A 15,056-nucleotide genomic window follows, 5' to 3' on the forward strand; every position below is an offset into this window, starting at 1 on the left:
TTCCTCATGGAAGTGGACGTGCAGCACTCTTGTCCTCCAGAGAGCCCAGGTTGGAGACTGTGTCTCTTCCCTTCCCAAACCTTCAGCTCATCAGCTCCTCATTTGTTTCAGCTGCGTGGGAAGATTGGCCATAGAGGGGTGGGAGTTCCCGACCCTACCAGCAGATGGAGCCATAGCTGTCTGGGTTTGCAGCCACCTCAGGGGGATGTAACGTCCCTCCAGGACACAGCCTCTCGTGACATCACACATCCCCCTCCTCGGGACCGACGTCCTCGTCGGGGTAAAGGCAGCGAAGAAGGCATCACGCCGGGAGAGGGCGTCCGCATTGCCGTGGTGCTTGCCCGACTGCTCTCTCTTCAACTCCTCCAACTCTAGGACCAGGGACTCAGCCTCCTGTTGTCTCTCCTTGAGTTTCTTACTGAACGCATCAGCCTTGGTTTTAGCAGAGTTTAGCTTCTGTTGAGCAGCTTTCAGTTCCTTCTCTCTCTCTGCCTCCGCATTCTTCATCTTGTTCTCCAACACCTTGTACTTCTCCTCTGCCTTCTTCTGGACCTCCTTACTCCTGCGCAGGGTCTCCTCACACTCCTCGATGGTCCTGCGCAGCCTCTCCAGCTCCTCCTGTTGCTTAGGGAAGGAGCTCTGTTGGAGTTTAGCCTGGAGGATATCTAACTCTTCTGTCTTCATGTCTAACTGTTGCTTTAACAAACGATACCTCTCAGCGGTCCCCTTCAGACCAGACAGTTCTTTGTCCAGATTCTGTAGCTCCGTCTCTGTGTCGGTCTGGGCACCTGCCATCCCTATCAGAGCCCGGGCGGGAGTGAGTAACTCGGAGGATTGCACCGGAGCCTTCCCAGGATGAGTCTTGCCTCTCCGTTTCCGAGGTACTCGGGTTATCCTCTCCTGAGACTCTCTCCAGAGTGGGTAAAAGGCTGGGCAGTCTCGGCCCAATTAGGACAGGGACGGGGAGGGAATCAACCACCCCCCGCCCGTCGTGTGTATGGTTCCCCGTGTGCTGGTCATTGTAAGTTCAGTAATGGGGTATTCTCTGGTGTCCCCATGGACACAGGAAACTGGGAGGACTTTCCCCGGGGTCAAACACGTTGGGCCCACCAAATCCTTACGCACCAGGGTGGCCCGGCTACCAGAATCCAGTAAGGCCTCCACATCATGGTGATTCACAGTTACCGGGCAGGTGGGGGGTCGATCTGGGCCGCCATCTACGACTCCCAAGAGCGAGGCAAAACGGTGTGTGGGTGCTGAGCTGGAGGACTCCGCAGTGGGCATAGGTTCATCGGCTGGTTTCCCACACTGCCAGGAGATATGTCCCATCTCCCCACACCGGTAACACTGTCGAGTTTCCCCCTCCTGGTGTACTCTTCTTGGACCCGCCTGGTTTCTGGCTCCCCTGGAGCCGGGATAAGTCCTGACGTGGCTGGGTTCGAGACCTTGGGGTCCTTTGGACGGGTTCTTCCCATTTGTGGTGGGGCCGCCCTCCTGGGGTCTTTTCGGGAAGCATTCAGCATCTCCGCTGTGGCCTGGTACTTTTCCACAGCTTCCACGGTCAGATCAGCCGTGGTCAAGGCCTGTTGACTGATGAACCGTTTTGCCTCATAAGGCAGGGGGCGCGTAGGTAACGATCCACCACAACGGCCTCCACCACCGCCGCTGCTGTATTCCTCTGCGGATCCAGCCATTTCCTTGCGATTCGGACAAGTTCATGCATCTGCGCCCGAGGAGGTTGGTCTGGTTGGAAGGTCCAACTGTGAAAGCGCTGGGCCATACCAAACTTTGTGAGTCCATATCTGCAGAGGATCTCAGACTTCAGGGCATCATAGTCAGTAACCTGGTCAGGGCCCAGGTCCCGGACAGCATTCAGCGATTCCCCGGTTAGGAAGGGGCTAACAGACCAACCCACTGTTGCTTGGGCCAGGCTTCCCTAGTGGCCGTGGCCTCAAATGCATGCAGGTATGCCTCAATGTCATCGGTAGCTCCCATCTTAGATATAAAGTCACTTGCCTTTATTGGGCGGGTATTTTGGACAACCATCTGTCTCTGCAACTGCAATTCCTCTGCCTTCAGAAGGTTGGCTTTCTTTTGCTCCTCCAAGAGAGCCACGTTTGCTTGCATCTGGGCTTGCTGGCCAGCAACAAGGGCTTTCAATATGTCCTCCATTTCAGTCGGGCGGGAGCCTACGGCCAACTTGGAAAACTGGGTGATCAAACCTTCGGTATCCTCCTCTGACATGCACTATTAACGCTTGAGCGTGCCCGTATTCTCCACCATCTGTGACGTCACGAGAGGCTACACAGCTTTCAGCGGGATTGCTCAAGTAGTGCAAGGAGACAAGGTTCAAACAAAACAAGGATTTTATTATAGGTCTTGGGAAATTAACGAAAATATAACAAAATTCTGTTCTCTTGTGGCTCTTTAAGGGTTAACAGTTCAGGGATGTCTCTTCCACATCCAAAATCATAATTCTCACTCGCTCAGATAACTTTTCCCCAGCCTTACTGTAGTCCACGTTGCAGCTAGTGGCCAACCCAGCAAAAAAGTCCTTCCAAATGTCTCTCACGTATTTCCACAGGTGCATATATCCAAAGGTGAGTATTTCCCAAAGGTAAGTATCTCCAAATCCTTATATTCCTCATGGAAGTGGACGTGCAGCACTCTTGTCCTCCAGAGAGCCCAGGTTGGAGACTGTGTCTCTTCCCTTCCCAAACCTTCAGCTCATCAGCTCCTCATTTGTTTCAGCTGCGTGGGAAGATTGGCCATAGAGGGGGTGGAGTTCCCCGACCCTACCAGCAGATGGAGCCATAGCTGTCTGGGTTTGCAGCCACCTCAGGGGGATGTAACGTCCTCCAGGACACAGCCTCTCGTGACATCACAATACACACAACCACACACACACACACACACACACACATATATATATATATAAAATATATATATGCCATTTAGCAGACGCTTTTATCCAAAGCGACTTACAGTCATGTGTGCATAAATTTTTTTACGTATGGGTGGTCCCGGGGATCGAACCCACTACCCTGGCGTTACAAGCACCATGCTCTACCAATTGAGCTACAAAGGACCACATACATACATATATATATATATATATATATATATATATATTTGTTGAAGTCGGAAGTTTACATACACTTAGGTTGGAGTCATTACAACTCATTTTTCAACCACTCCACAAATTTCTTGTTAACAAACTATAGTTTTGGCAAGTCGGTTAGGACATCTACTTTGTGCATGACACAAGTAATTTTTCCAACAATGGTTTACAGACGGATTATTTCACTTATAATTCACTGTATCACAATTCCAGTGGGTCAGAAGTTTACATACACTAAGTTGACTGTGCCTTTAAACAGCTTGGAAAATTCCAGAAGATGATGTCATGGCTTTAGAAGCTTCTGATAGGCTAATTGACATCATTTGAGTCAATTGGAGGTGTACCTGTGGATGTATTTCAAGGCCTACCTTCAAACTCAGTGCCTCTTTGCTTGACATCATGGGAAAATCAAAAGAAATCAGCCAAGACCTCAGAAAAAAGATTGTAGACCTCCACAAGTCTGGTTCATCTTTGGGAGCAATTTCCAAACGCCTGAAGGTACCACGTTCATCTGTACAAACAATAGTACGCAAGTATAAACACCATGGGACCACGCAGCCATCATACCGCTCAGGAAGGAGACGCGTTCTGTCTCCTAGAGATGAATGTACTTTGGTGCGAAAAGTACAAATCAATCCCAGAACAACAGCAAAGGACCTTGTGAAGATGCTGGAGTAAACAGGTACAAAAGTATCTATATCCACAGTAAAACGAGTCCTATATCGACATAACCTGAAAGGCCGCTCAGCAAGGAAGGAGCTACTGCTCCAAAACCGCCATAAAAAAGACAGACTAGTTTGCAACTACACATGGGGACAAAGATCATACTTATTGGAGAAATGTCCTCTGGTCTGATGAAACAAAAATAGAACTGTTTGGCCATAATGACCATCGTTATGTTTGGATAAAAAAGTGAGTTTAAATGTATTTGGCTAAGGTGTATGTAAACTTCCAACTTCAACTGTATATATACATACACACATACACATACACACATCATTACATATATAATAATTATTATAATACCAGTGCAAATAAAATAAAGAATAGTTGTAAACAAATCAATAAGAATGGAATAAGATTGCACTAAAAATAATCACATGCAATGCAATGCAATCTGCAACCCCTTGTATGTATGTGTTTCTTGTGTGTGTGTGTTTCTCTCTCTCTCTCTCGCTCTCTCTCTCTTTTGCTCTCTCTCTTTCTCTCTCTCTCTCGCACGCTCTCTCTCTTTCTCTCTCTTTCTCTCTCTCTCTTTCTTTCTCTCTCTCTCTCACACGCTCTCTCTCTCTCGCTCTCTCGCTCTCTTTCTCTCTTTCTTTCTCTCTTTCTCTCTCTCTCACTCTCTCGCACGCTCTCTCTCTCTCGCTCTCTTTCTCACTCTCTTGCTCTCTCTCTCTCTCTCTCGCACACTCTCTCTCTCACTCTCTCTCTCTCTCTCGCACACTCTCTCTCTCGCTCTCTCTCTCTCTCTCTCTCTCTCTCTCTCTCTCGCTCTCCCTCTCTCTCTGATGTTCAATTACTATCTCACACCAACACACCAGCTGTCTTTCCTTTTTTCTTTCTGTCTTTCTTTCTTTCTCTCCCTGCTCTGTTCAGTCTATTCCAAAAACGGTTCCACATGGGTCAATATCCTGTAAATGTGACCAAACTCTTCATTGGTTTCAGTGCATTCAGACCATGATAGTGTAATCCTACTGTTTATCCTGACAGTCAATAGATTGGGAAGTGCTGGTTTACTTACCTCCTCCGTTCTTGTAGCACAGATAAGGGAAGCGCCATACGTTGCCCAGGCCAATGATCTCACCAGCCATGGAGAGCAGGAATTCAGTCTTGTTGGCCCACTTGCCCCTCTCCTGCTGAACCCCATCCTCGGGGCTCCCTTTCTGGGCCTCTGAGTCCACTGGTCCTCTGGGAGTTGTCCCTCCAGCCATCTCCTCTTCCATGTTCACTCACTTTCTCTTAAATTCAAAATGCTTTATTTGCATGCCATTTTGTTAATATTGCCAAAGCTCTCTCTCTCTCTCACGCATGAACTAACACACTTTTCCTCTCTCTTTCTCTCTCTCTCTCACACACATACACTCCTCTCTCTCTTTCTTCCTCTCTCTCTCTCATTGTTAAATCTGGTGTGGACTCTGTGTTTACATCTTCCGTTACTCAAAGGCTTTCTTCAACACAATATGTTCCAATCAAGACAGATTGTCTTTGTTCTGTTAGAGAGCCTGAGGCTTGATCCTATGACACTAGCATTTATGACTAGGCTATTTGCTTGCTTATCTCAGTTATGCAGTCAGTCATAGCCTATCTGCACAAATGTATAAAAAATAAGATAATCATTGATTGTTCTGGATATCCACAAGACATTGAAGTTAAGGTGCTTTCCCACTAAGCAAATTTCCTCCATGGATTACATGCAATAATGTACAATGCAGTAATATAACGCAGTACAATCATGCAGATGCAGACCTACAGGCTATTTAGCTTGAACTTTTATTTAGGCATATGCTAAAATCAAATAGTTTGCAATTTATTTGTTTGAGAAAAAGGATTCATGCAAGCAAGAAGAAAAAAGTGAGTAAGCACTATCATTTCTGTGAATCCTCCATGTATTAGGCACAATCATTCAATTATGCGTGCAAAATATATCCTACAACTCACCCACTATTTTAACGCAATAGATCCTGATTTTCCACACAGCTGGTAGGAGTAAATGAAGCAGTTCCTTTGGCTTCACAGACAGAGTGGTCTTTGGAAAGAATGCTGAAGAGGGGAGTAGGGGCGTGTCTACAAACTCCAAAGCCTTCATATGGTATTGAAATGAACCAGGATGATAGCCTATAACAGCTATTTAGGATGATACAGTAAACCAGCCTATCATTGTGGAGGATCATTGATATGTGGAAGAGAGTTGACATGTGCACCAGTTTAACAAAATATTAATTCAACTAAATCATTTAAATGAAATGAAAGAAAATAAAATAAAATAAGAAACGGTTTTATTATTTATTGTGCATTGGGCTATCCTATTCCATAATGTATTCAACAAAGAATTAGGTAGAAACAATTTATTTCAATCCCTCAGACAGACTGTCACTGGAATGTTTGGAATTCTTGACATAATAAGGGCTGATGATTGTTTATTTGATTCCAAGTACAATTGACAAATATCAGGCAGAAATATTCATTATACAAATTATCAGCAATCAACAACTTACATCACTACATCAAACATGTCTAACGTAAAACAAAACACACAGGTAAGAACAAGAAGAGACTTTAAATACAAACATACAAAAAAGAAAGAAAAGGAAAACAAGTGTAATTGTATTCACTCAGAACAAATCTCATTATAATGATTCAATGTCATTCTTTTTTGTTATGAACTATGGATAATGTCTCAACTAGATGATTACATTCAATCAGAAATATTTTTAATTTCGGTATAGAATTTTGGAATTGTTGTTTGTGTATAAAGTTTTTGGCAACGAGAATAAAAAATAAAAATCGCAATAATTTCAATGGTCTTGTCATCATTTCAATAGTAACATATATTATATCCTTCATGTCAAAAACATGGGTAGTGTTCAAAAAGCTAAATATGAGTTCATCATCTTGTTGTAACAAGTTCATAAGACACATTTTCCATTCAAGGAACCAATTTACGCCTAGAGGTAAATATTTTTGGGACATGTTTATTCCTGACGCGGCATCATACCTAGGAGTGCCAGAGTGCGCTGTGGTCGTTCGTAAATTAAGAGCGTTGTCAGATTGTACTTTCGTAAATTCAGAGCGTTTCGCTCTCGGAGCGTTCAGAGCGCACACTGGACGCTCTGGCCGAGGAGTAGGTTGATCCGAGCGTTCTGGCCTCACAAACGGCAGTAAGCACACAAGCTAACTGGCTAACGTTGGCTAGCTTGCTAGCTACTTCCAGACACAAATGAGATAAATCTCACTCTGACCATTTTACTCGCCCTAGCAGAGCTAGTTAAGGTGTTTTCATGTTACCCAGAGCGTTGGTGACTGTAACTGTGCTGCTGGCAACAATTTAATTACGCTTTTTTGCCGACATTTACTGACACCGGTCATATTCAACGGGTGTTGAGCGTTCGTAAATTCATCAGTTATTCTGCGCATTGGCACACTCAGACGAGAGTGGTCTGAAATCAGAGGAGAAAGCCAGAGTGAATTTACGAACGCACACCTAGTGGGAGCGACTTGGCATTATGACGTCCTATGTGACGTTTGCTACCAGGAAATGAATGTAAACATAACAATCGAAAGAGAAACGCAAATGAATTTGCATAATTCTACAAAAGATCTCTCGATGCTGGGTGCTAAATACGACTTTGCAGCACGAGTTGAAATTCATGGTTAGCTGGAATATATGATTGCCAATTCTAGAAGAGGTTAAACGCAGTAGCTTGGAGGCTGGCTAATAGCTCAATAAACCGGTAAGATAGCCTGCTATATTTCCTGCTAGTAACTAGTTATATTTCCTATAGCCTATATACCCGATGTGATAAACATATTGCTAGTGTTTGATAGCATCTTAGTGAATGTTGTTCGTCTATTTGACATGCACACACACATCCTCATCTAAGCACTTCGGGGTGCAGAGAATTTGCAAGAAGCTGATGACACCTCGACAGATGGTGTGCCAACCAGGAACAACCTAATGGTGTTGTTGGAAACATATTGGTCCAATTCACATAGGTATTGTTCATAGATGGAAGCAAATCCCTGAGAAATATGAGACCAGATATTTGAAAAGATGAAATGTCATGCTGAAAATAAACCTAGCCTACTCCTCATCCACTATCCACTATAAGCCAATGCACGCATGACTGTAAGTCGCTTTGTCTACTGCTCTTCCCAGGTCCAGACATGTTTGCCACAAGGCCACCTGAGGAAGAGTCCTCAGAGATGGTGGAGGAGATGGACACGTCAGAGGCTGTCTGGTGCTGGTATTACCTAGCTGAGTGTGGAGTGTGGCACATGTTTGAGGTACAGGACATATCACTCCACCTATGCATTCATCGTCCATCCATCCTCTCACTTGATCTATCGATCCAACCCTTCATTATTCCATCCCTCTAGCCGTCCTCCCACTCATTGCATCCATCCACCCATCCCTCCATCCCCTCACTCACTCCACCCATCCCATACACTGTCTCATTTGCAATTTGTTCTGGTTGTGGCAGATTGATCCAAGTGCTGCATGCTCTGTGACCAGTGAGCAGATAGAACAGAATTACAGCAGGAATCAACACGGTGTCATGGAGTTTTACACCGCCAAGTACACCTACAGACTGGACTTCTCAGGTACCAAGAACACTATAGTACTGGTACACATCTATACAGTATCATTGACAATCATTGGATATGTTTGAGTGCGTCTTTAATTGGCTGATCTTTGTTTGTCTTTGTTTCACAACCAGTCATGAAGCAGATCAATGTCACGACCGGGAAACAACGGCCAATCAAACGGGCCTTCCACTCTGCCACTGGCTTTAGGTGAGTCCAATGGGGTCACCCACGGGCCTGTATCTGTATAACTCAGACATGCAGGTCACCCACAGGCATGTAACTGTATAACTCAGACATACAGGTCACCCATGGGCCTGTAACTGTATAACTCAGACATACAGGTCACCCATGGGCCTGTAGCTGTATAACTCCGACATACAGGTCATCCACGGGCCTGTAGCTGTATAACTCAGACATACAGGTCACCCATGGGCCTGTAACTGTATAACTCAGACATACAGGTCATCGACTGGCCTGTAGCTGTATAACTCAGACATACAGGTCACCCATGTGGTCCTCTGTAGCTCAGCTGGTAGAGCACGGCGCTTGTAACGCCAAGGTAGTGGGTTCGATCCCCGGGACCACCCATACACAAAAATGTATGCACGCATGACTGTAAGTCGCTTTGGATAAAAGCGTCTGCTAAATGGCATATTATTATATTATTATTATTATTACCCATGGGCCTGTAACTGTATAACTCAGACATACAGGTCACCCATGGGCCTGTAACTGTATAACTCAGACATACAGGTCATCCACGGGCCTGTAGCTGTATAACTCAGACATGCAGGTCACCCACAGGCATGTAACTGTATAATCCCTGCCTTATCTTAGGTCATTGGTCACCATAGCAACACCCACCTGTAGTATGCGTTCCAGCAGGTATATCTCACTGGTCATCCCCAAAGCCAACACCTCCTTTGGCCTCCATTCCTTCCGGGTTCTCTGCTGCCAATGACTGGAACGAACTGCAAAAATCTCTGAGCTTGAGACTCTTATCTCCCTCACTAGCTTTAAGCATCAGTTGTCAGAGCAACTTACCGATCACTGCACCTATACACAACCCATCTGTAATTAGCCCACCCAACTACCTCATCCCTATATTGTTATTTATTTTGCTCATTTGCACCCCAGTATCTCTATTTACACATCATCTTCTGCACATCTATCATTCCAGTGTTAATACTAAATTGTAATTATTTTGATTTATGGCTTATTTATTGCCTTACCTCCATAACTTACTACATTTGCACACACTGTATATAGATTTTCTATTGTGTTATTGTGTTTTTGACTGTACGTTTTGTATATCCCATATGTAACTCTGTGTTGTTGTTGTTTTTATCGCACTGTGTTGCTTTATCTTGGCCAGGTCGCAGTTGTAAATGAGAACTTGTTCTCAACTGGCTTACATGGTTAAATAAAAAAAAGGTCACCCACAGGCCTGTAGCTGTATAACTCAGAAATACAGTGTTCTATCCATTTGCTCTGTGGTCAGTTTCACTTCCTGGATCTTACTTCCTGGAGCTTACTTCCTGGAGCTTACTTTAGTCTATTGTGGGGTTAGAAGCATCACCTGTTCTATGGTTAAACCTAATGCATGTTGTGCTACATTTTGGGTGAAAGTAAAATGATGTGTAACTAAGGGCATTGACATAATAACCACCTAGCAGTTGGACCCAGGCCTGACCTGTACAGTATATGTCTGAATTGTGTATATGCATCTGTCACCCTCGCCCAGGTTTATTTGTGATAATCTGGCCCTGCCGGTGCCCTGCCACTGGGAGAGAATAAATACAGATGAGCCTTATCAGGTAAGGGAACACGGATGTGTGTGGACAATATGCTGTGGATCTAGTCCATTCAGACAGAGAGCTTTACCTGTAAAGTACCGTCTTTTGCAGGTTCAGGTTTCTATCTCAATGGGGAAGTGGTAGAAATACAGGTAAATCCCGACCAGCAATTTACAGTGGGGAAAAAAAGTATTTAGTCAGCCACCAATTGTGCAAGTTCTCCCACTTAAAAAGATGAGAGAGGCCTGTAATTTTCATCATAGGTACACGTCAACTATGACAGACAAATTGAGGAAAAAAAATCCAGAAAATCACATTGTAGGATTTTTAATGAATTTATTTGCAAATTATGGTGGAAAATAAGTATTTGGTCACCTACAAACAAGCACGATTTCTGGCTCTCACAGACCTGTAACTTCTTCTTTAAGAGGCTCCTCTGTCCTCCACTCGTTACCTGTATTAATGGCACCTGTTTGAACTTGTTATCAGTATAAAAGACACCTGTCCACAACCTCAAACTGTCACACTCCAAACTCCACTATGGCCAAGACCAAAGAGCTGTCAAAGGACACCAGAAACAAAATTGTAGACCTGCACCAGGCTGGGAAGACTGAATCTGCAATAGGTAAGCAGCTTGGTTTGAAGAAATCAACTGTGGGAGCAATTATTAGGAAATGGAAGACATACAAGACCACTGATAATCTCCCTCGATCTGGGGCTCCACGCAAGATCTCACCCCGTGGGGTCAAAATGATCACAAGAACGGTGAGCAAAAATCCCAGAACCACACAGGGGGACCTAGTGAATGACCTGCAGAGAGCTGGGACCAAAGTAACAAAGCCTACCATCAGTAACACACTACGCCGCCAGGGACTCAAATCCTGCAGTACCAGACGTGTCCCCCTGCTTAAGCCAGTACATGTCCAGGCCCGTCTGATGTTTGCTAGAGTGCATTTGGATGATCCAGAAGAGGATTGGGAGAATGTCATATGGTCAGATGAAACCAAAATAGAACTTTTTGGTAAAAACTCAACTCGTCGTGTTTGGAGGACAAAGAATGCTGAGTTGCATCCAAAGAACACCATACCTACTGTGAAGCATGGGGGTGGAAACATCATGCTTTGGGGCTGTTTTTCTGCAAAGGGACCAGGACGACTGATCCGTGTAAAGGAAAGAATGAATGGGGCCATGTATCGTGAGATTTTGAGTGAAACCTCCTTCCATCAGCAAGGGCATTGAAGATGAAACGTGGCTGGGTCTTTCAGCATGACAATGATCCCAAACACACCGCCCAGGCAACGAAGGAGTGGCTTCGTAAGAAGCATTTCAAGGTCCTGGAGTGGCCTAGCCAGTCTCCAGATCTCAACCCCATAGAAAATCTTTGGAGGGAGTTGAATGTCCGTGTTGCCCAGCGACAGCCCCAAAACATCACTGCTCTAGAGGAGATCTGCATGGAGGAATGGGCCAAAATACCAGCAACAGTGTGTGAAAACCTTGTGAAGACTTACAGAAAACGTTTGACCTGTGTCATTGCCAACAAAGGGTATATAACTAAGTATTGAGAAACTTTTGTTATTGACCAAATACTTATTTTCCACCATAATTTGCAAATAAATTCATTAAAAATCCTACAATGTGATTTTCTGGATTTTTTTTCTCATTTTGTCTGTCATAGTCTGTCACGTACCTATGATGAAAATTACAGGACTCTCTCATCTTTTTAAGTGGGAGAACTTGCACAATTGGTGGCTGACTAAATACTTTTTTTCCCCACGGTACCTGCTCAAGACCTAGTCATGTTACCTGTAAAAGTAGAGTAATGCCTGCTTATGACAAGTCTTATAAATGCATTATACCTGTCAGTGTTAAACTGATATTCAGCGACATGACGTTGCCACGAGCAGCACCGCAGATGTTGCAGATGAGCGCTGTGCAAGACGATGCACTGACAGAGGACCACAGTGTATCTGCACGTGTGCAGGGCAGCACGTCAATCTGCTACAACATGATAGCTGCGGGACAACGGTGGAGAGGTTTACCCCCTTTTTTTCCCCCAATTTCGCGATATTACGATCTTGTCTCATTGCTGCAACTCCCCAACGGGTTCAGGAGAGGCGAAGGTCGAGTTATGCGTCCTCCCAAACATGACCCGCCAAACCGCGCCTCTTAACACCTGCTCGCTTAACCCGGAAGCCAGCCGCACCAATGTGTCGGAGGAAACGCCGAAGTCAGCCTGCAGGCGCCTGGCCCGCCACAAGGAGTCACTAGAGCGCAATGAGCCAAGTAAAGCCCCCCTGGCCAAACCCGCACTATGGGACTCCCGGTCACAGCCGGTTGTGACACAGCCTGGGATCGACGCCACAACACTGTGATGCAGTGCCTTAGACCGCTGCGCCACTCGGGAGGCCTCAGTTTGTTTCTTTCTAATAAAAAAACGGTGTGTCATTGATTTGCAGTATACCCATGTCTGATTGACTGTTCTCTTTCAGCTCGTAGAATTAGGAATTAGAATACTAGTAATTTAATAGGATCTCTATTTTTCAGCTCGTTTCATTGGCCAGAGACACTTATGAGTTCAAGGAAGTGGTCAGACTCTATGAAAGGACCATGTGTCACCCTATCAAATCTATTCAGAGGATACAGAACCTGGATCTGTGGGAGTTCTTTTGCAGGTAGAGCTGTGTGTGTGTGTGTGTGCGCGCGTGTGTGTGTGTGGGGAGGTATCATAAGGTATTATAATGATGTTAGTATAGTTGCATTATCTAATTGAAGTGAGTATCTAATTGAAGTGAGTATCTAAATTATTTTGGGGACAGCACCTAGAATGCCAATTTAGAATGATGGTTTGAATTAGATAGGTAGACCTTTCTCGATAACTTCTTAGAGATCTTTTGGTTGGAAAACATACCTAACCTAAATGCTGAGACTGATCAATGCTTTGTGTGTTTTTTACTCCTTGGTTTCCAATTTCTAAAGGAAAAAACAACAATTACGCAAGATAAAGCGAGTTGTGGACATTGAGGAGAAAATGTTATTTCATGGCACTGGCCACAGCAACGTACAGGCTATATGCACATATAACTTTGACTGGCGGCTAACTGGGAGCCACGGGGACGTCTATGGCAGAGGTAGATTCCGCTTGTGTTGTGTCATGAAATCGTAACTTTCCCACAATTTCCAGGTTTTCCAGAAATCCCGGTTAGAGTACTCCTGGATTTGCTGCTTATTCCTGCCTGATTCTGAGAATCTTCCAACTTTGATTTCTGGAAAACCTGGGAATTTTGGAAAAGTTACTGGAATTTTGCCACCGTATTTTCAACTGTTCAAACGTAACATTCTAATACCAACCTTCCCATCATTTCTCAGGGAGTTATTTCGCCCGAGACGCCAAGTATTCCAGCAAATTCTGCCTTACGACGGGGAAACATAACTTTGCCTTGCAGAAGCACGGACTAGCCCCGCCAATATTTTCAAGCGAGCCTCCATATAAGACCATGTTCCTGGCCAGAGTGCTGGTCGGCGAGTCCACGTTAGGCAACCCGCTCTTCTGCCGACCGCCATCCAAGGACATGAGCTACAGCAACTTCTTCGACAGCTGTGTGGACGACCTCGCCAACCCAAAGATCTATGTCATCTTCGACTGCAACCAGATTTACCCAGAGTATCTCATTGAGTTCTACTGACGCCTATGGGTTGATCAGGGACGTTATTACACAATGTACAGGGGATGGACTTTTTTTTACCAGGACGGGATTGGGATTCAGAAACATTGGGGGAAAGGTCGAGAGAGGAGGGTCTCAATGGACGGCCATGATGACTTCCTGCTGTTTGATACAAGGCCTGACTTGGACTTGGATCATAAGAAGTGCCTTAATGGATTACTATGGCAGAACAAAGAAGTTGATAGAAGAGGACTATGCTTCTATAAAAGCTGTAAAGTTTGTACAGAGTGGTTTGTCTATTTACTGTGTTTAGAGACTTGTGGGTCGGTCAGGGCGAGAGGTGGCGTATTTGAAAAAAAAGAAAAGTAACTGCACGCTGTTGGAGTGTTCCTGAAATAGATTAGCAATGTTTCATCCTTTGGCAGGATCACCCTGTGTTGTCGAAACGTTGTGAATACGTTTTGGGAGCGTTCTAACAGTGTGCAGGTATTATTATTTATTTTTTCCTTTGACTGTTTGGGTCCAACATGACCATAATCAAGCAAAGCAAAAAACCTCAACACACTTCTACTGAGTATGTAGACTGGATAACTACTTTGGTGACCAGCATGCAATAACTCACTATTACACAGTAACTGCAAACAAGTGAAAAGTCGGCAACATTAAGTACACAAACATTTGACTTGCTCTACTCCTGTATACAAGGACCTGATTTCATAGATAGACATATTACAAGAGCAGATTACTGTACAGTTACAATTAATATATACTGTGTGTGTGTATATATATATATATATATATATATATATATATATATATAATACATACATACAGTATCTCACAAAAGTGAGTACACCCCTCACATTTTTGTAAATATTTGAGTATATCTTTTCATGTGACAACACTGAAGAAATGACACTTTGCTACAATGTAAAGTAGTGAGTGTACAGCTTGTATAACAGTGTAAATTTGCTGTCCCCTCAAAATAACTCAACACACAGCCATTCATGTCTAAACCGCTGGCAACAAAAGTGAGTACACCCCTAAGTGATATACATACAGTGCCGTATATAACAAATATAGTTACCAAAGAAATTGGAATTCTAGGAAAACTAGATAGTATTGGAGCAACTCTATGTGAAATGTAAGTTAACAGACAATTCAAAC

The 15,056-nt window shown here is 44.3% G+C and overlaps 2 protein-coding genes across 4 annotated transcripts in view; one reads left to right on the forward strand and one right to left on the reverse strand.

The window, feature by feature from the left end:
• The window catches only part of LOC121549825 (sodium- and chloride-dependent GABA transporter 2), a 24,479-nt gene extending 18,617 nt beyond the window's left edge, over positions 1-5,862 (reverse strand). Inside the window, exons 1-2 of one of the 2 annotated variants that reach the window (XM_041861738.2) lie at positions 5,783-5,862; positions 4,866-5,082 (exon numbers count right to left, since the gene is read on the reverse strand). In XM_041861738.2, coding sequence (XP_041717672.2) covers positions 4,866-5,067 — 202 coding nt within the window. In that variant the 5' untranslated portion in view covers positions 5,068-5,082; positions 5,783-5,862. The remainder of the gene's footprint in view (positions 1-4,865; positions 5,083-5,782) is intronic. The other variant, XM_045225716.1, reaches the window with a different exon arrangement.
• A 1,454-nt stretch (positions 5,863-7,316) lies between these two features.
• LOC121549847 (protein mono-ADP-ribosyltransferase PARP11-like) lies at positions 7,317-14,176 on the forward strand. Of its 2 annotated transcripts, XM_041861792.2 has the most exons (9): positions 7,317-7,575; positions 7,726-7,837; positions 8,001-8,128; positions 8,326-8,446; positions 8,563-8,638; positions 10,176-10,248; positions 12,772-12,899; positions 13,204-13,355; positions 13,594-14,176. In XM_041861792.2, the coding sequence occupies exons 3-9, from the start codon at positions 8,009-8,011 to the stop codon at positions 13,908-13,910; spliced, it is 987 nt and encodes a 328-aa protein (XP_041717726.1). In that variant the 5' UTR covers positions 7,317-7,575; positions 7,726-7,837; positions 8,001-8,008; the 3' UTR covers positions 13,911-14,176. The 2 variants fall into 2 exon arrangements, with proteins under 2 accessions (XP_041717726.1, XP_041717716.1); XM_041861782.2 differs by lacking the exon at positions 7,726-7,837 and having other exon boundaries at positions 7,318-7,575.
• The last annotated feature ends 880 nt before the right edge of the window (positions 14,177-15,056 follow it).

The sequence above is a fragment of the Coregonus clupeaformis genome, chromosome 2 (genome assembly GCF_020615455.1).
Source record: "Coregonus clupeaformis isolate EN_2021a chromosome 2, ASM2061545v1, whole genome shotgun sequence".
NCBI lineage: Eukaryota > Metazoa > Chordata > Actinopteri > Salmoniformes > Salmonidae > Coregonus > Coregonus clupeaformis.

Excerpts from the sequence above, each read along its gene's own strand:
- LOC121549847 (XM_041861792.2), top strand. The coding sequence starts at position 8,009 with ATGTTTGCCACAAGGCCACCTGAGGAAGAGTCCTCAGAGATGGTGGAG. Across the intron at positions 10,249-12,771 it reads ATACAGATGAGCCTTATCAG|CTCGTTTCATTGGCCAGAGA; the intron begins GTAAGGGAACAC and ends TCTATTTTTCAG. Across the intron at positions 13,356-13,593 it reads CGGGGACGTCTATGGCAGAG|GGAGTTATTTCGCCCGAGAC; the intron begins GTAGATTCCGCT and ends ATCATTTCTCAG.